Source organism: Fusarium verticillioides, chromosome 2, assembly GCF_000149555.1.
Source record: "Fusarium verticillioides 7600 chromosome 2, whole genome shotgun sequence".
NCBI lineage: Eukaryota > Fungi > Ascomycota > Sordariomycetes > Hypocreales > Nectriaceae > Fusarium > Fusarium verticillioides.
Window position 1 is genome coordinate 3,892,238 of NC_031676.1, and position 18,562 is coordinate 3,910,799.

Sequence of the window (18,562 nt, forward strand, 5' to 3'; positions counted from 1 at the left end):
CCGCGACAAGTTCTGCGGGAAATTTGTGCAAAGTGGATTTCAGTTAAATAAGAGTCTTGATTATACTAGTGTTGACGTGCGTGAATATCAATGTTAAGTGATGTCTTGTCTAACGTACGTTAGTCCAAGGTTAGTTCCCGTACCAGTGGCGTACTTGTCCCGTGTCACTAGCTCCAACGTTATCTTATTGTGTACTAACCGAGATTGAGCCATTAGTTACGTGACAGTCACTTCTCATATTCTCTTGTATTCGGCTTGTGCTTCGAATATTTCCTCGAGTCCTGTAAGCTCTTTGTTTGCTCAGCCTTTTTCCAAGGATACCCCTGGCCTGTACAAGGATGATCCCGCCTCCCCGGTGAGATATTATCTCTTCTCTCGTTCTCATCGTGCAGAACCTCAAGAACCTAAACCGATTTTGACGATTCCAACCGAGGTGGTTGCTCATCGAGACCATGTGCGTGGGATTCTTGCTGTAACTACTGCATGCCAAGTTTCAAGGAGCCTCATGCTTGTGTGGGGAAGCCAACAATTTCACACATGTGTGCGAGGGAAGTCTTCCTGTTCCTGTATCCTCAATGGCTGTTCCGCTTCTGTATTTGGTTTCTCCCGTGTGGAGTTAAGACATATCATAAACACTAGCATAGATACCCTGCAAGTTGGCGGTGGAGTACTGTTACATGGTGCATAATCCAGACGCATTCTCTACAAGGGCGTCACTTTTCTCTTTACCTGTGATAAAGACAGTGTGGAGAGGGAGTGCATTACACGTCTTCAGTAATCAGACTAGTCAGACCATACCCTCCGCAAAAAGCAATATAGATCCGGCTGTGTCCCGTGTCTGCATCCCGCAGAAGCTTTTAATTAAATTTATGATATATCCTCTTTGTTTTCTCCGCAGATGCAAGTCGTTGTCTCTGTAGATCATGGACCTTTCTTCTTTTGACCTGAGCTACGTGCTGTACGTTGGCGTTGCTTTTGTCGTCGCTCGTATCTTTTACGACCTCTTATTCTCGCCTCTCAGACGCATTCCTGGCCCTCTTGCTGCAAAGTATACGGACTTTTATCGGGCGTATCTTGCCACCAAGGGGAATGTTGATGGACACATGCGAGCATGGCATCGGAGATGGGGTTCTGCTGTGCGGGTTGGTCCAAATACGATCAGTATTAGTGACCCAGATCTGATTCGTGTTATTTACACGACGAGAAACCCTTGGCGAAAGGTAAGTCCTTACAGCGATGCCCAATGAGTGATGGAATTTCCTGGGTGGATTGATTCTAATGGGTTCTGACTGTGTTAGACAAATATGTACCGCCCCAACGATGTCGTTGTCAATGGCCAGCGCATGCAGAACATCTTCAACACTGCTGATGAAGACTTTCACACCAAATACACCAAACCCATCCGGGGCTTCTGGACGCTGCCCAAGATGCTGGAGGCTGAGCCTATTATGGACGAAACCCTCTGTGAGCTGATTACTCACCTTGACAATCGCTTTGCTAGCACAGGTTATGTCTGCAAGATGGACGAATGGGTTGCGTATTATGCCTGGGACGCAGCTGCGAATATCAGCTTTGGCCGCAACTATGGTTTCATGGACCAAGCTGCAGATGTCGAGAACATCATTGCTGAAAGCACAGCTGGACTCAAGTATTTCACACCCGTCAGTCAGATCCCGTGGCTTGACGAGTGGCTGGACAAGAATCCCATCTGGCGTATTGGTCCTCGCCCTCTTGTCAATGGCGTATTGTACACCATCAAAATTCTCACAGAGTACCAACAGCAGGTGGCTTCTGGCGCTGCCAAGCGTAAGCCCGTGGACCTCTTCATTGACAAGTATAACAGCTTGAAGGAGACTGTTGACTATGTCGATGACCAGCAAATTCTGAACTGGCTTATGCTCAATGTCTTGGCTGGTGGTGACTCGACCGCTGGTGCTATGCGTGCTCCTGCTTACCACCTACTCAAGAATCCTTCAGTGTGCGAGAAGATGGTCGCCGAACTCCGTTCCGCCAACTTGACTCTACCCGTTCCTCAATGGAAGGAGATCAGTCAACTACCCTATTTCGATGCAGTCATGCGTGAGTCTATGCGAATATCCCCCGCTGTCGGTCTCATCCTTGAGCGCGAGGTCCCAAAGGAAGGCCTCGAGCTTTCAGACGGTCGCTTCATTCCCGCTGGGACAAAAGTCGGCATCAACCCTTGTGTCATCACTCGCGATGTTGGTGTCTTTGGCGAAGACGTCGATACCTTCCGACCTGAGCGATGGCTCCGCAGCAAGGGTGAATCTGAACAGGGACATGCTCAACGCGTGCGACGAATGCATGAGTGCACTGAGATGATGTTTGGACACGGCTCGCGAGTCTGCATGGGTAAACACATGTCCAAGTTGGAGATGTATAAAATGTTTGCTACGCTTTATGTGAACTTTGACGTAAGTCTGGTCATCTCCCTGAGCTACTGATCAAGTATTAACCCAAGATGTAGGTTCGTATCACGGATCCGAACCATAGATGGAAGTATGATAACTCCTGGTTTATGTATCACAAGGACATCCCGTGTACTATTAGTCGCAGACAGATGTCGTAGGTCTCGCATGAAAGTGTCATTTCTGTTTCATTCGGATTGCACATGTAAAGTACATAAGCTTTGCAACTTATGATTCTCTACAAATCCCTTGAGATGCAGTGCCAACTGTCTTGCCTCAGTATATAACGGCTTTTTGGTAGACTGTACTATTGCTTCCTCCCAATATCACTATCAGCCGATACTCTCAATCCAGAGCTGTTAAAGTATTCAACATCCTCATCTTCCCAACCGAGTGATTTATTAAAACGCTTCTGAGCAATCTCGCGCCCTTCGGTACGGTCCAACGGGAAAAGTCCGTCGTGTAGCTTCTCCCCCAGAAACTTGCCGATGTTCATCACCTGCCCTTGGCAGAGGAGTATGGCAAGGACGCGGCGATAGGTCTCGGGGGAGGTCCTTGATCGCTTTTCGTATTCGCCTAGGATGATGTCTCGATATTTCGTTGCTTCCTTATCGTTTATCGATGAGACGATCAGTTCGTTATAGACCAGGTCTGGTGTCATCAGCGTTTTGAGCAGCTCGTATGGCCACGTGAATTTCAGTTTTTGGTCAGGAATTGGAGTCCTCTTTTCCCAAAGAAGAGTACGTAGACTCATTTTCGTATCATTGCGTTGCACGCCGGAACTCATCATGAGACAGGACTGAGCAGAGACTTTGCTTGTCAAGTGAAACCGAGTTCTGTGCATAAGCAGAGTGAGGTTTGGCTCCTATGAAGTTGAGTGGAATGTGAAGTGTGAGATTAGATACGCATATGGCAATGGCAGGATTAGGTGCGCATGGTACAACTGCTACGCTCTGTTTATCACTCTGAAGTATGAACTTAATCACGCACAATAAACACTTGATCACTCTCAAGTATATCTTAAGTCGTATAGAGTCTACACTTCATCACTTACAGTCCACACCTCATCACTTACAATATTTGGGGATTTTACCGTATTGCTTCACCACATCTGGTAGAATTGACTCGATCGGGGTTCAGTGACAAATCTCTTTCTCGCTGACGCAGTTATTAACAAGCCAATTACAATTGTGCAAGGTGCGTGGTGTGAGCAACCAGCTATGGGGGTCAATCAACTCAAAATAACACTCTTATGAAAGTCAGTCCGGGCAGGATACCAGCTACCCAACACAATTGTCTAAGATAAGCTTTGCAAGCCTGCCAATTGTAATTTCTTTGTACGGTTGGCAATAGAAGAGAGGAGAAATAACATCGTGGTTGGTTTCTGGTAACCTTTATGCAGAATCACTACTGTAGTCATGTGTGAGTCCAAATTGTCTCGGCAGTTCGCATCAATGGTGATCTGGCTACGCAATGACAAAGAGGAAAGACTAGTTTATGCACGTCGGGTAAGGTAGGATAAATTGGAATTTTCCATGGCAGTTGAAGGGAATATAGTAGGTAGTCTTGTTATATTCTGTTGAAATCAAGTCAAACCCAATGCACTATAGCTTGCATTTCTGCCTCCAACCCACCAATCACTTCCTCTCTGAATTGCCTTTGAGTATCAGCGTCTTCTAGTGAGGCATGACAATCGTCATAAAATCTAATGCAATATCTCACAGCATCGCCGTATCTCCACGGAAGCCTCCCGCGGTCAGTCAGTTGACGGAGCCACCTTGAAGCAGTCAAGTAGTTGGTTGAGCTGTTTTGCTTCCCGTCTGAGCCCAGGTCGTCTGGGCGTCGATGACACTCTATTTCAGTTCCTGTTTTGATTTCCATGAGCATGATTGCGAGGCTCAGCATGTTAACACGCTCCATTTCTGAACCCTCTTTGCCATTCACTAAGCATGAGTGTTAGTATCTGAACTTTGTTTACATTCCATAAAATACCTGACTGAGATTGAATGGCGAGATAAGGATACCGCATGTCTGCAGAAGCCTCGCCATCTGGGTCGGGTCGAAAGAACAAGATACTCTGCTTGTTCCAGGATTGATGAAGCCAGCGAGTGCTTCGAAGCTGGATGCATGATGATGCCAGTATGATAGCTAGGCGATAGAAATCACATAACGCAAAGGACTGACTTTTCATGTCAGGCAGCAGATCCTGCAAACTAAGTCCTCTCTGTAGATTGTGGCTATAGGAGCTCCCCGGTAGATCAATTCGATGTAAGACATTACGGTGATCTATAGAAAACCTCAGGTCTGGAGCAGAGGCGCTCCGAATGAAGGTACATATGTCAGTCACTCTAGGAGCTTGAGGGTGGTTAACGGGGATATCGGAAGGCTCGAAACGCACACGGCGGTTCCCATGGGCGCTTTTGCTAAATATATCATCAGCCTCTCTAGGATGAATTGTCAAAGACATCTTTCATACGTTGGTTCCAGTGGTTCGTCACGCTCCAGGTGGAACTCAGCGCTGAGCCAGGCAGCTATAGCGTCTCTCGAAAGTAAGATACTAAAGTGCCCAACATTCGCATATGGACGATTTGCGCCAGATCTATGACGGATGGATTTTCGAGACAGTCTCTCCTCTAACATTATGGCAGCCTGATGATTGCAGTCACCGAGGGAACACCAACTGCTGGACAGGGCATCATGGACTCTGGAAGCATTTCTAGAAATTTCTTCTAGAGGCTGACAGTCATGTTTTTGGTGGCCGGTGTCGACTCGGCGAGCTCATTAGAGGCTGTCAAGATTCTATTCAATCTTGCATTACAATCTTCCAGCTTTTTCATCTCAGCTTTGACTTTATGGCGGCTCCATGTAAACTTCGCTCGTTTTCGTAGTCTGGGAGTCCTTTTTGGAAGCATAGCTTGGGTGACGGGATCGTGCTCTTGTATGATGGCTCCCAAACCCTTTTGTGCCAGCTGTTGAACATTCAGCTACGCCATCTCGACACTCGGTTGACATGACCGTTGACAAACCTCATCTTGGCCGGCTGTATCAAGGCTGGAAACAATCCAAATCATGCTACCCTCGATGTCACGTAGTATGCTTATCAGTACAGCATAAGACTTGCCCAACTTTTCTTCTATCCTTTGGAGGAACTCGCTGTCTGTCCAAGAACCATGATGTGGGTTTTCTATCATATTGCAGTGTTTCTCTGGACACACAATGTTCTTGAAAAGCAACCGCATATTAATCTCAAAGTCCACCTGACATAACGCGAGCTGTCGCGTCATAAGTTCTTTGGCTTTCTGCCAACGGAAGAAACCAAGTGTATATTCCGATACCTCATCTTTATGATTTAATACCGATATGATAATGGGGAGTGTTCCAAGAACCAAGCCAGCGACCTCAGCCATGCTGAAAGTCAGGTCGAAAATCGTAAATGGTAGGTCAGCTTGGACGATGGAAGTAATCCGGGGGAATTTGAGACAAGTGGTGGGTGTATGCGAAAGAGGAAACAGATGCGACATTGTTTGTCATCGGCTGGTTCAAGTAATATCGGCCAACCACTGAAGGCCACGAAGTGCTGTGAAACTGTAGAGGTGGCACGAGCCGGATCAGTAGCCTGAAAAGGGGTATCTCGATCCCCCCTCATGAGCGGTAAGAACAATTTTACGCAGATCATATTGAACAGTACAAATAAAATGAAGTTCTGGAAGAGACATACTTCTTCTACCAGTTTGTATCGATAAAATGGATACTGAATCAAGCAACTCTGTTGCATCAATGACTAGGGACAGTCTCCTGTCTTTCGATGTCGTCATATCCACTCTGAAAGACGCATCCGATCTTCACAAACAATGTCTCACACAAAAGGCTCTCTCTAATCAGAGAGATCGACTCAAAGTCTGGGCGAGTAATATAGGAGCCCTTCAAAGTGGGAATGCAGCTCTTGACGCCCGGCTTCGGGGCTTTTCGGTGATGAAACTGGCCATTACTCAGTGCTTTGAGCAGCTCGGGCAGTTGATATCCAGCAGTAAGTATATTACGACCAGATGACTTTGAACTCTTACGTACAAATAGTTATAGATATGGAAATATTGCAAGGACAGCGGTTGTTTGTAGAACAGACGCTTGCTGAGTATCAAGAATTATGGGATAGTGCGTTTGATGACAGTTCCGACAACGAAGACAGAACGCCTCAGAAGACTGAGTTGGGGCAGAGTCTAGTGGAGATAGCCTCCATTATTTCCGATCTTTTCAAGCTATCTTTCAAACTGAGAAACCCTGCGGCAAGATCGATGGGGCCTCTGATGTTGAGAGCGCTTTCTCATAGACAGATGGTAAGTCTGGACGAGGTTGATGAGAGTGCTGTATTAGACCTGTTCGATTTGTATACCGAGTTTGATCGAACACACGTGGAAGAAACCTTGAGACAATGGCGACTAGAATCCTGGCACCAGAAAGCTTTGAGGTTTCCTATCACTCCTGACGAAGCTAAGATCACTCTTGCTGAGACAGAAAGAACTGACGCATTGGTGATAAATGGATATCTTATAGAGAGGTGGGCCAAATCTATTACGAACCGCCGTCGTATATTTTCGTAATGGGAAAGACATTCGAAGAAGTTAGCAGCAAGCCAGAGTGAGGTGACATTGAAATCACCTACTACCTCAGCTCACCCACCATCAAATTACAACCCTAGTCAACATGACACACAAACACTGGAGCTCATTCTGCCATTGCCAAAACTGCCTGTAGCGGAATCTACGGTGTTGTCTGAGACAAAATTCACTTTGAGGGGTCGACATACGGACACTGTGAGCAACAATAGCTCCGCAGCATCTCGCATTTCGACCGCATACAACATCGACGAGACTGCATCTAACCTTCCGCCTGCTCCCCTTCTGGCTCCCAACGAAACGGAGGCCCGATGTCCCTATTGCCATCTCGTCTGCCCTGCTAGGGAATTTCAACAAAGTCGCTGGAGGTGCGACCCCAACCAATGTCAATTAGAGATACTACGCTAACATTTGAACAAGAAAACATATAATAAAAGATCTCCAAACTTACATGTGCACTCGGAATGACTTCCCAGACCCAGACACCATGTACGGGACTCGGTCTGCGTGGTTGAGTCATGAGGCCCAGATCCACAGGAAGGCATTTCGTTGCTTTGAGCACCCAGAGAATTTCTCGTCACGAGAATCCCTCGAACATCACTTCATATCATCACATCAAGAACTCGGGAGAGGCCAAATTGAAGTAATGCTAGATTTGGGGCAGACTAGTTATCAAGAAGAACGAGCCTCATGTCCTTTTTGCCTGTCGACTGGGCCCTTTTTCAGAGGCCTTTTCAATCATATGGCTTACCACCAAGAGAGGCTCGCATACTTTGCTGCGACGGCACAGTCGCTCAATCGGGACGACGGTCTTTATGGCGATACAGACTCGGATAAAGCCCAGGGAGACGATAACCCAGATGCTTTGCAATTGCTTGACTCTGATATTTCTTCGTGGGGTTCCAGTTCAAGCAAAGCATCGGAATCATTTCCAATGCAGAAAAGGGAGATTTCTGTATCTCTTGGGAGAGAAATACGCCAAGCCATGGTACACTCAATTGATACGGAGGATGATTCCGATCCGGAGCCATCTACAAGCTTATTCTCGTCGAGGTACCTCACGATGGACCAATTGAAACGCATTATAAACCACGAGGCAATCCTGAAAGAGCTAAGAATACTGGACTTGTTCGAAGAGTCAGAACTGCCGAGGAGAGCCATGGAAATCCAGGGTGATATAGACTTCAAGCGGCATACCAAACTGGGCCCTGGTCCAAATGATTCGACAGGCATTTCCACTCCGTGCCCAACGCGGAAGAAGATTTTTGCTATTCTTGCTCTAATGGGAAAAGTAACCGCTATCGCCGATGTTTGCGATGAGGGTCTGTCAGATGAGGACCTGCCATTTGAGTTGGACCCAAACGGCTTGAGGCTAGTCAGGAGAAACGGGACGTCTTCACAACCTATTCAAGCATTCATCAACTGGAGGGAACACGAGTCCGACATGTTTGATTCCTATCAATGGCACATGTTAGCACCATACTTTGTCCTCCCTGACGATGATGATCCGAGGGTTATGCATTACACAATGAGCCATATGATTCCGCTCCCGTTCAGTTTGACCGAAAACGTGCCAAATAGCGCCATGAGTCCCGTCTGTGGATACCTAGGTATGAAGAAGATCGAAATTCATCGCGCTCACCATAGCCAGGGAAATTCCAAGGTAAGCCATATTAGAATCAAAAGTCAGCCGATACTTGGCTTACTATCAGTTCTTCAGCCATCGAATCAAAATGTCTCATCATTTAAGTTCTTATCATATCAGCTTTATGCTGTAGCCATTAGTCAGTCATCGTGGTATCGATGTCTAAGTTGTGGGCTAGAAGTGTTATTTGCAGTTGAGGCTTGTGGCTGTGAGCTTATTCCAGCAGAGAGAACCTAGAATCAAAATGTCTTTGCTGTTAAAGTTCTGCGAGATGTTGAAGCTACAGAATATGATTTGAGATTCAAGTCTTTGCTCAAACTGGCTAAGAAACGCCATCCTCACTTTCTACAACTCCTTCTGGGCTTGACGCATGGCTGCACAAGATCTTTTATTTTCCGGTGGCCTGACTGTGACTTGGAGCAGTTCTGGGCCAGCAACTCTCCCGGCGTTGATGCAGTTGACATGGCTACATGGATCTCAGCATCTCAGCACAGCTATTTGGTTTGGCTGATGCCTTACAACTAATCCGAGACTTATTCTCTTCAGGGGTACTGGCAGAGAAACAGCCACCACATAGAGATCTCAGCCCAGAGCGTATTCTATGTTTTGAAACCAAAGGGATCACTCAGTGCGTACTCAAGATTGCAGACTTTGGGTCTATGCAGTACCATGACGACCAAGCCCATTATCAACGAGGCTCTGATATATGTATTGACTCGGCCGACCGCGCTTCAGAGCTACTGACCGGTGAATGCTCCCAACTCGGATCTATGGTCTTTCGGATGCATCATCCTGCACTTCATAGTCTGGTCGCATGGCGGCTGGGCACTGGTGGATTCATTGTCAGCTTCGACCTCCGCCGAGGAAGAAGAAGGTTCTGATGATAAGTTTTTCAAGTACGCAAACTTGAATATCACCCGCCAGTGCCTAGTTCCCCAGCTTCTAACTGAAAGAGAAACTGGCGGTGCAGTGATTAGCCGGGGCAACAATGTACCTAATACTGTCGTATTGAAAGAATCTATAAAACAGGTATGTTGGAATGCTTGAGAGCTATGGGCATTATTCACTTACAAACACCAGGAAGTATCAAAATTTCTTGATCAAGGTAACAGCCAGTTTATTCGCGATATCATCGGCCTAGTTAAGAGAGACCTTCTTCGAACACATGCTGGGGATCGGTCAAGTTGCAAGGCAGTTCGAGACTACTTGAAAGAACTGCATAAAAGGTGCAATTAGAGTGATTCGTACTGTATAGGTACACTTTCAAGTTGAAGGAACAAAAGGAATCCATGGTTATGATTAGATTTGGAAAGCTCAGCGAAAGCAATAGACTGCGTGCACCTACCAGGGCCATAGCCCAGGTATACGGCTACCAGGGTCAGCTAAGACTCTTCCAACCTGACATCCATAGGTAAATTACACAGAACCAAGATTCAAGGCCAGTAGCTGAGAGCTTCTATCATCACAGCGAACTTGAAGAGATCATAATCACCCATCTCCAGTCTGGGCAAGTTGTGAATGGATTGACTTAGACGGTCAACTGGACAAGGCAACTTGTAAATACTCTCAATGCTGTGCCTTTGCCTCAGTTTGTAACGTATTGGCATCGACATAACATTGGACATGCAAAATACGTCATCGATTTTGGCACGGGGGGGCTTACTCAGTGCAGATAACCTTTCGCAGTGATTTCATGTGCCGATGCAAGACCAGTGCATCATCGCCGAGGAGCTTTCCCTCCTAATTTGGAACATTGTAAGTGGCTGATTATATGTTATGCGTGATTGGGTTCATATTTGGGAGTGATTGACAGGACGACACATGTATATCATATGCAATGTATCCCAGAATGTTGGTAGAAACCTCTAACTCTACGGGTTTATATTCTATTTAAGCTTTATATCACTACTGATTATATACAATTACTCAGAAATGTTTTGAATCACTAGATTGGGAAGACGAGGACATGGAATATTTCAATAACACAAAACCAAAAGTTTAAGTCAGTAATAATGTTGGGAGGCAGCAATAAAGAAAAAGAAAGAAGAAGAAAAGAGATGATTGGTTGTATACTTTCATGCAAGCCAGGAGATCGTACGTCAAATGTTATCAAGACGGATTTTAATAAAGAAACAATTCGTTCTCGCTGTCTGTAATCGTTTCTTGAGATAATCAGCCAAGCTCATCTTGTTTTGGTACATCATCTTTATTATCTATCTCTCCCCTGATCCTACATTTGTCCCATCGTCCACTTCCCAGTATCCCAATATTCTTTTCCTTTATTCACTCACGCAAGCTTCAATCAGAAGGTATCTTCTTGAGCGAAGAATCGCTTGGCCCATCGGAGCTTGGAAGCAGCTCGCTTGGCGTTTCCTCCGAATCCGCCAAAGCCACCACCGCCGAACTGTCCTCGGCCCTGGCCTCCGCGGCTACCCTGGTTACCGCCGTTACCTCCCTGGTTGTTACCGCCGTTCTGGCCGCCTTGACCACCGTTACCTTGTCCGTTACCCTGGCCGTTACCGTTGCCCTGACCTTGGCCGTTTCCTTGGCCTTGTCCGTTGCCGCCATTGTTACCCCCGTTGTTGCCTCCATTGTTACCTCCATTGTTGTTGCCGTTACCGCCATTATTTCCACCATTGTTGTTATCGTTGTTGTTGCCGTTGCCTGCATCACCTGTCTGAGTAGCCGCAGGAGGGCGCCCGAGAGCAACAGAGGGCGTCTCAGTAGCAAAGGCCGAAGTTACGACGGTGTTTCCAAGAAGAGCATCAACGGCAGCCTTGTTCTGCTCCGCCTCATCGTTGGTAGCGTTCTCGTTGGCCTTGACAGAATCAGGGAAGTCCTTCTGGTTCTGGAGGACCTGAGCGTTGATAGCCTGGAGCTGCTGGGTAGTTTTGATGTTCTGGGGAGTGTTGGTCTTCTTGTCAGAGTCGGCCTGCTGGACAGCGAAGCAGCCACCAAAGGGTCCAGCAAGAGCGTTGTTACGGCAGCGGACAGTGCAGATGTTGCCAGTGGAAGCTAATGATGTTAGGTATCGTTGAGTTGTGATGGACTTTGAGCATGCTTACCTCCAAAGCAGTTGAGGTCATCGGGCATCTTGACCGTGATGTTGAAAGCCTGAGTCTTGACTTGGGAGAGACCGTTTGTTCCGGGAACATTATTTGTAACGGTCAAGTTCTGAACCTCTTTTTAGATCGCGTTTGTATGTATGTTTCAGCAAAGGACATACCTGAATGTTGGTGTTGGTGTTGCTGCTCTCATCGAGATCACAAACGTATGGGCCAGCACCATCGGCGTTAACCTGATGAATGGTAACTGTGATCTCACCGCCAGCCTTAACCTGAGTGACCTTTCCAGCAGAAAGGGCGTTCTCGGTGTTCTCGCCGACATCAATGTTACCAGACAGCTCAGTGCGGCCACACTGGTTGACGATGTTGGCAGTGATCTCTGCATCACGAATGATAGTGGCATCCTGCTGGCAAGGATTGATAGTGATGCAGTTGCGGGCGATCTCGGGATCAACTGACAATCTGATTAGCCTCAAGCCAATCACACATTGATCGTATCATGCTTACCTTGGAATCCTACACTAGCAGGAGAAGTGTCGAGACCTTGGGCATTGAGAATGACAGAGTGCCCATGAGTCAAAGCAAAAAGGGAAGGAAAGAGAATGCTCTTGAAGGAATGCATCTTGACAGTTAAAAGATATGCTTAGAAAAAAAGTGTGCCGGCACAAAGAATAGTAAAGATGAGAAGAGAAGAAGAAAGGAAAAAACGATCACCAGGACCTAGAAGAGAAGACTTTTGCTGTAGAAGCTGAAGCTGATGATGACAAGGCAAACAAAACTCACTCCATCGTGCATCGTACGAGTATATATACATTTTTCGCATCCGATAAAATGTCGATATTTTAATGTCAGGTTCGCTGTCGAGGGTTTCTGCTACGGCCCCTGTATCAAAAACAAAGTGGAGGCTGTGTGAAGGGGGCACGTTTAAACGCCCAGGGTCGTGTAAGCGGGCCGACCTGGGTGGGTTCTTGCTCGCTTCAGGCGACACATGTTTCATCGAATTCTTAACAAGGTTACTATAGACGGACTGTTTGGGGCATATTCTGCAGTGTTAAGATTTACTGCTGGGAACGGGCGGATATATTGTCTCGAAGCACTTGTATTTCCGATGATAATCGAATGATGATCTATCACTTGGCAATAGACTTTCTGATATTGCAGGAACCGAAGGTAACGATGTAATTTTGGTTGGTGTTTCGTGAGGGGCTGGTTTAAAACGCAGAGATATTGGCATGCATTTTCAGCTGGGACCAGATACCGTAAATTTGCTTACATCGAGATTGATAACCATCCAAAATCCAACTCGTATGAAATCTCCGTCTCTTGGCCGCCACACACTCACAGCTCAATTGATATGTTTCAATCCACCCTCGGGAGGCTTGACGCAACGCTGGTCGCAGCCAAGTCAAGTCTACGTATTTTGCTCGTCCATGGGCGCGTATAGTTCGATACAGTCAAGGTAGCACCTTAGCAGTTAAGGTTTGTGGTCTGCGGAGCCGCAAATTTAGGAGACTGATGGCTTTATTGACCGCTTTGGGACAGGCTCCGTGTTGTTGAGGGCTTCTTCAAGAAGATCTATTTTACATTCATCTAGCAATGAAAATCTAGATGAAATCAGATATTAGTGATCTATCATCCGGAATTCTTGGGGGCCGTCCTGAGATAGCGGCATTTATTAGGCAGAATAGATAAGGTTGCAACATAAGCTTAAATCAGTGCCGGAATATCGGCCCTCTGCATATTCAGAATTATCGTACGAATTCAGCCTTTGGTATGCGGAAAGCAATGCTGTTTTGACTCGGAAGCTCAGTGGGTCTCTCAAAAGAGGTTGCTGGAAATCGAGAAGCATAGAATGTGTCTTCAAGTCTTGATAAATCCGTCAGCAACTATTTCGGCCGAAGTTTCGCACGAGTTTAATTTTAGAATTTGGGTGGTGATTGGCCTGCGATATTCTTCCTCAACTTTCATTGGCTGACTCGCATCGCTAATTCGACTTAACACGAGATCATCAAGCAGCGCCTCTCAAGGCTTGCGTGACCGATCCTGCAGCATTTCTTAATTATAATCTTAGTACTAAAGAATAACAGAAGGCCCATAGGGACGAGAATCTTCCAAACTTTAGAGCTTTTACTCACTTTCTGGGCTATTGATCCCATCGATAGCTCTTGTTGGTGTTATTGCCATGATAAGTGGGACCGGAATTGTCCCTGAGTGTTAAAGTTCTCGCGAACGTAGGGTATTCTGAATGATTATCCACCATCAACAACATTGAAAAATAATATTACTGATCCCTTACTGCAGTTTGAGAATAAGAACATCTATTTGATGTATTATACTAGACATACCTGGATCCCTTCAGGGTTTACTAGAGTCCGTCGTGGCGCAGGGCGAGATGTCAGCAGCTACCACAATCCATCACTGTCATCCTAGTCAACAATAGACTGAAATTCTTTATTTATCAAACACGAAACACAGTATTATCGTCTTCGTGCCTAAACTCTCTTCATCATGCTGTAGACACGAACATGAAGATTTCCATGAAAAGGAAGAACTACAGCAAAAACAGGCTCAAGCTGCCGCGTCACCCCAAGAGCTATAGTGTTTTTCTCTCCAGTCTATTTATGAATCACTGGGTTCTCACCATCAATGGAATTCTTTGAACCAGAGTATCAATGATTATAAAATCAAGTCAATCCTCAGTTGTCATGTCAAATTATCACCCTTCTCTACAGGCACGTTGTGACTATGTACTTCCTTACTATTTCTCCTTGGCTCAAGCCGCCATGGCTGCCTCTCTGATCGTCCCTCGTGGAGCAGACGGAGCTGAGAGCAAGCACGTCGTCGTCATGAAGACGGAAGCGGTTGCCAAAGCCGTCGCGAGCACAGTTGCGAGAATTGTTTCTACTACTGACTACACTTACTCCAACCTTTTCAACGGCTTCTCAGCTAGCCTTACCAAATCCGAGCTGAAGGATCTACTCAACGACCCCAACGTCGATTTCAACGAGAAGGTCTCCACCATATATGGATCATCAACCCAAAAAACGCACCCTGGGGTCTAGCCCGTATTTGCAACAAACTACCAGGCAAGGATCATACAACTTACACCTATGACGAAAGTGCCGGTCAAGGCACATGCACTTATGTTCTCGACACAGGCATTGAGGTCGACCACCCTGTCAGTATTTTTTTATGCAAGGCGGTAAATTGAAACAAGCTAACCCAAAGAATAGGAATTCGAGGGCCGCGCCAGATTCGTGCAGAACTTTGTTGATAACGCTGACTTGGATGCTAATGGTCATGGGACTCATATTGCGGGCTCCATTGGGTCTAAAACGTATGGTGTCGCAAAGAAGACGCAGCTCTTCGCAGTCAAGGTCCTAAATGAGTATACAGCGGGTCAGACGTGAGTTCATTCAACTTTTTGGGGATCATGTGAGTGTTGCTGAAAATAATTCGCCGCAGATCGGGAATTCTCGCGGGTATGGATTTCATTATTGAGAATGCTGCTAATCGAAAGTGTTCCAAGGGCATTGTGGTCAATATGCCGTTGAGTGTTGCTTCTTCACCTGCCATCAACGCAACTGCGCTATATCGTTAAATCGGGTTGTTTTCTTGCTGTAGCAGCTGGTAATGACGCCACGGACGCTTCTCACGTTTCGCCAAGCAATGAATCTGTGGCTCGTACTGTTGGAGCAACCGCCCGTAACGATACAAGAGTCTCATTCTTTAATTACGGTGTTTCTGTGGACGTGTTTGCCCCTGGTGTCTATATCAAGAGTACCTGGATCAAAGGAGGTGTCAAACTCGAGTCAGGCACATCAATGGCAACACCACCCATTGGCCTCGCGGCTTATCTCTTAGGCATCAAGGATATCAAAGCATCAGAATTATGCAACCTTATTGCAACCATGTCTCTGAAAGACGTCATCAAGGGCATTCCTGAAAACACGGTCAACCTGTTAATCCAGAACGGCGAAGCGAAGTAAGCGCACCTATCATCACAAGGGGCGGGCGATAAGGCCATTACGGCCGAAGGGAACGACTCGAGTCAGTTTCACGCGTTTCATAGTCAACACACGAGCATGTCATTGTTTTAAGCTTCTCGAAAATGGTTATTTTGGCGAAAAGCCACAGCCGCCTGTCATGCCCTATTCGGCTATTTCCGACCATATATCGAATGATAACCCCACCAATGATGCCTCAGAGGTGAATGACATGCATTTAAACGCCAGAGTCTAGAAACACTTCTCTCACAGTTCGATCCGACCTTACCGGCGTGGCAGCTCTTGGCATCGGACGGTTTGTAGTTTCGTTTGTGTTTTGATTCCTTATCTGCTGTGATTCGGTTGGTTGAAAAATAATTTGCTTGTAGAAATATGGAAACGTGTTTTACTAGGGTGGCTGGCGGGTGTTTCAAGGGGGTTATAGTATTTTGCCTGAATGTTATTTGTGGTTTTTGGGTGGGAATAACTCGCTAAAAATTTGTGAAACTCTGCGGATGAGATTGTGCTTTGGAATACGATTTCATGTAACCTCGGCAAAGCTGGAGTGGGATAAAATTAAACTATCTTGAGATCTAAATCTAAAGAGCCAAATTTCGTGGAATGGACTAATGAGATATCAAATCTGCAGTATACCAGTCTAGGTTATAGAGTTTACCACTCCTTCAATGCCAATCAGGTCTTTTCCCGCATCCATGAAACAGAAAAGAATAAAACTGTGACACCTGTTCAGAGTACTTTGACCTTGATTATATATTACAGATAGGCTTTAGACATCCTTTGAACGTCTTTAGCCCTGAATTAGGCAGGGACATATGCAAGACAACTTTCATGGTGTCAAGGTTGGGGGTTGGGTGGGCGGCTGATCTGCGTGTCGTCTTTATACTGTCGTCACTGTATCTTGAAACCTCAATAATAATTGTGTTCGGATAATAGAGAAACTAATGTTATTAGATCATTCTTTGGCAACCTAAAGATTCTGTGAAAACTTTGATTTCCATTCCCTCACAAGCAAATCTATACCAATAACGTGGATGCCCCCTTTATGCTTTTGAAAGTGTAACGTATCATTTACAAGTTACAACATGATAGCCCGTACCACTCTCTCGCGCTACTACTAATGTGTTATAATCTTGGGGCACGATTTGTCGGTTCTTCACTTCGACTCAATAGGCATCATGGCACGGCATGTAACACTTGTATCATGACCTAGACGTGTTATCGCGCTCTATAACAATTGCCGAGATCTGGTATTCACCGCAAAGGTTTAAGAAGTAGTATTCAATTCAAGGGTACCCTCTCGAGAAGTATAAGGCGGGCTGTTCTGATTTCGACTATGTGTCTCGGTACTTATCACTAAAGAGTATCTATGACGTGAAAGCATAGATCGTCACTAAACCTTAATGAAAAAGTATTCGCAGCACAAATAACTCAAAATTAGGGTTTAATGACAATCTTTGCCTATAAAGTCAAGACGTGGCTGGTTTATCGTCCTCTCCCTCTTGAATCCTTTCATGTGCCTTTGAGTAATAATCGACCTCTATCAAAAACAACCGCGTCTTCATACTCGCTCTAAACATCTGCCCGCAATGAAGGCGGTTGAATGTAATGACCTCGAAAGCCTTGTGAGGCTCAACTCGATTCTCATTTTCAATATTGACTGCTGGGGCGCAAGCTACCTTCGCAACATCCTTTCTCACGGGCCTTCGCACATCACCACGAAGCAAGGCAACAAAATCCTTCCGACTGAATTATGGTTAGAGATCCTAAATCTGGCAGAGATTCGTATCAACAAGGACACCTACAAGCTAGTCTATGGTATCGAAATAACTGAGGAGTCTACGAACGGTAGCGCGATCGAGCCTACTTTGATCTGCAACGTTCTTAAAGAGTGGAAGGAATGTGGAGAGCTCGAGAGTGGTGATCACGTTGAGGTTTATGAAAAATGCCTCAAGGATCCTTCGTACGAGATCGACCCGGAAAAGGATAGAGTGGAAGAAGATATCGAACCCTTTTTCAGAATCACCAAGACTGCTGTGGAAAATGCATACTGGATCCCAGTTTCTCATCTGCGCTTCCAAGGAGATTTCCTCTTTCATAACATCGAGGTCCCGAATATAATTGCGCGACTCGAGAATGGAGTCTGCAATTTGTGTATGGACAGCCGGTCTCTGGACATATATATGTATGATGCACGAGAAAATGCCAGCTTTTTCTGTGGGCAAGTACTATCGCATGGAAATTGCGACCATGACGCTATCTGCCCATTGTGCTTGGGAGAAGAATATGCGTATGAGTATCTTCATGTCATGTACGGGAAATGCAAGGATCGGTATAGCGATGAAGAGGAGGAGGAGGAGGAGGAGGAGGAGGAGGAGGAGGAGGAGGAGGAGGAGGAGGAGGAGGAGGAGGAGGAGGAGGAGGAGGAGGAGGAGGAGGAGGAGGAGGAGGAGGAGGAGGAGGAGGAGGACACCGAGGAAGAGAAGATGGCAAAGGAGAGGTTCAGAAAGCGGCTACAAAAGCGATACCAGGAGTTAGGATACGGATGTTGGGGATGTTAAGTTCTGAAGCTGTCAGCCACAAGCTTCGTGGGGCTTAGGCTGTCACCGGCCGAGTTTATGATTCAGGGGTTATCCATGATAAGGACTTTAATTGTCGTGGCAACAGCAATTCGTGGGGGAAGGGTCGCGTAATCCCGCGTTGACTTCGGACCATATCATTCGACTTATAACTATCTAGTATCGTGACTCAGGAGCCTATGACTTAAGGACATCGTGCATCGTATGTAGTCATGATGATTGGCACTGAT

The 18,562-nt window shown here is 46.1% G+C and overlaps 6 protein-coding genes across 6 annotated transcripts; 4 read left to right on the forward strand and 2 right to left on the reverse strand.

Annotated features, from left to right (window-relative positions):
• Positions 1-853: 853 nt before the first annotated feature.
• Positions 854-2,814, forward strand: FVEG_03740 (hypothetical protein). Its single transcript, XM_018891361.1, has 3 exons — positions 854-1,220; positions 1,299-2,432; positions 2,486-2,814. Exons 1-3 carry the CDS (start codon positions 924-926, stop codon positions 2,585-2,587), a joined length of 1,533 nt encoding a protein of 510 aa, XP_018747861.1. The 5' UTR covers positions 854-923; the 3' UTR covers positions 2,588-2,814.
• On the reverse strand, positions 2,734-3,180 carry FVEG_15326 (hypothetical protein; the record flags this gene model as incomplete). Its single annotated transcript, XM_018904448.1, has 1 exon — positions 2,734-3,180. The coding sequence occupies one exon, from the start codon at positions 3,178-3,180 to the stop codon at positions 2,734-2,736; it is 447 nt and encodes a 148-aa protein (XP_018747860.1).
• A 2,990-nt stretch (positions 3,181-6,170) lies between these two features.
• Positions 6,171-9,209, forward strand: FVEG_03739 (hypothetical protein; the record flags this gene model as incomplete). The annotated part of the gene is made up of 5 exons (XM_018891360.1): positions 6,171-6,453; positions 6,507-6,981; positions 7,123-7,407; positions 7,460-8,702; positions 9,108-9,209. The coding sequence occupies 5 exons, from the start codon at positions 6,171-6,173 to the stop codon at positions 9,207-9,209; spliced, it is 2,388 nt and encodes a 795-aa protein (XP_018747859.1).
• A 1,777-nt stretch (positions 9,210-10,986) lies between these two features.
• On the reverse strand, positions 10,987-12,371 carry FVEG_03738 (hypothetical protein; the record flags this gene model as incomplete). The annotated part of the gene is made up of 4 exons (XM_018891359.1): positions 10,987-11,699; positions 11,750-11,858; positions 11,911-12,203; positions 12,257-12,371. The coding sequence occupies 4 exons, from the start codon at positions 12,369-12,371 to the stop codon at positions 10,987-10,989; spliced, it is 1,230 nt and encodes a 409-aa protein (XP_018747858.1).
• Positions 12,372-14,532: 2,161 nt separating this feature from the next.
• FVEG_03737 (hypothetical protein) lies at positions 14,533-15,738 on the forward strand (the record flags this gene model as incomplete). Its single annotated transcript, XM_018891358.1, has 5 exons — positions 14,533-14,760; positions 14,841-14,927; positions 14,983-15,155; positions 15,215-15,345; positions 15,374-15,738. 5 exons carry the CDS (start codon positions 14,533-14,535, stop codon positions 15,736-15,738), a joined length of 984 nt encoding a protein of 327 aa, XP_018747857.1.
• A 1,604-nt stretch (positions 15,739-17,342) lies between these two features.
• Positions 17,343-18,314, forward strand: FVEG_03736 (hypothetical protein; the record flags this gene model as incomplete). Its single annotated transcript, XM_018891357.1, has 1 exon — positions 17,343-18,314. The coding sequence occupies one exon, from the start codon at positions 17,343-17,345 to the stop codon at positions 18,312-18,314; it is 972 nt and encodes a 323-aa protein (XP_018747856.1).
• Positions 18,315-18,562: the final 248 nt, after the last annotated feature.

Excerpts from the sequence above, each read along its gene's own strand:
- FVEG_03740 (XM_018891361.1), top strand. The coding sequence starts at position 924 with ATGGACCTTTCTTCTTTTGACCTGAGCTACGTGCTGTACGTTGGCGTT. Across the intron at positions 1,221-1,298 it reads CGAGAAACCCTTGGCGAAAG|ACAAATATGTACCGCCCCAA; the intron begins GTAAGTCCTTAC and ends TGACTGTGTTAG. Across the intron at positions 2,433-2,485 it reads CGCTTTATGTGAACTTTGAC|GTTCGTATCACGGATCCGAA; the intron begins GTAAGTCTGGTC and ends CCCAAGATGTAG.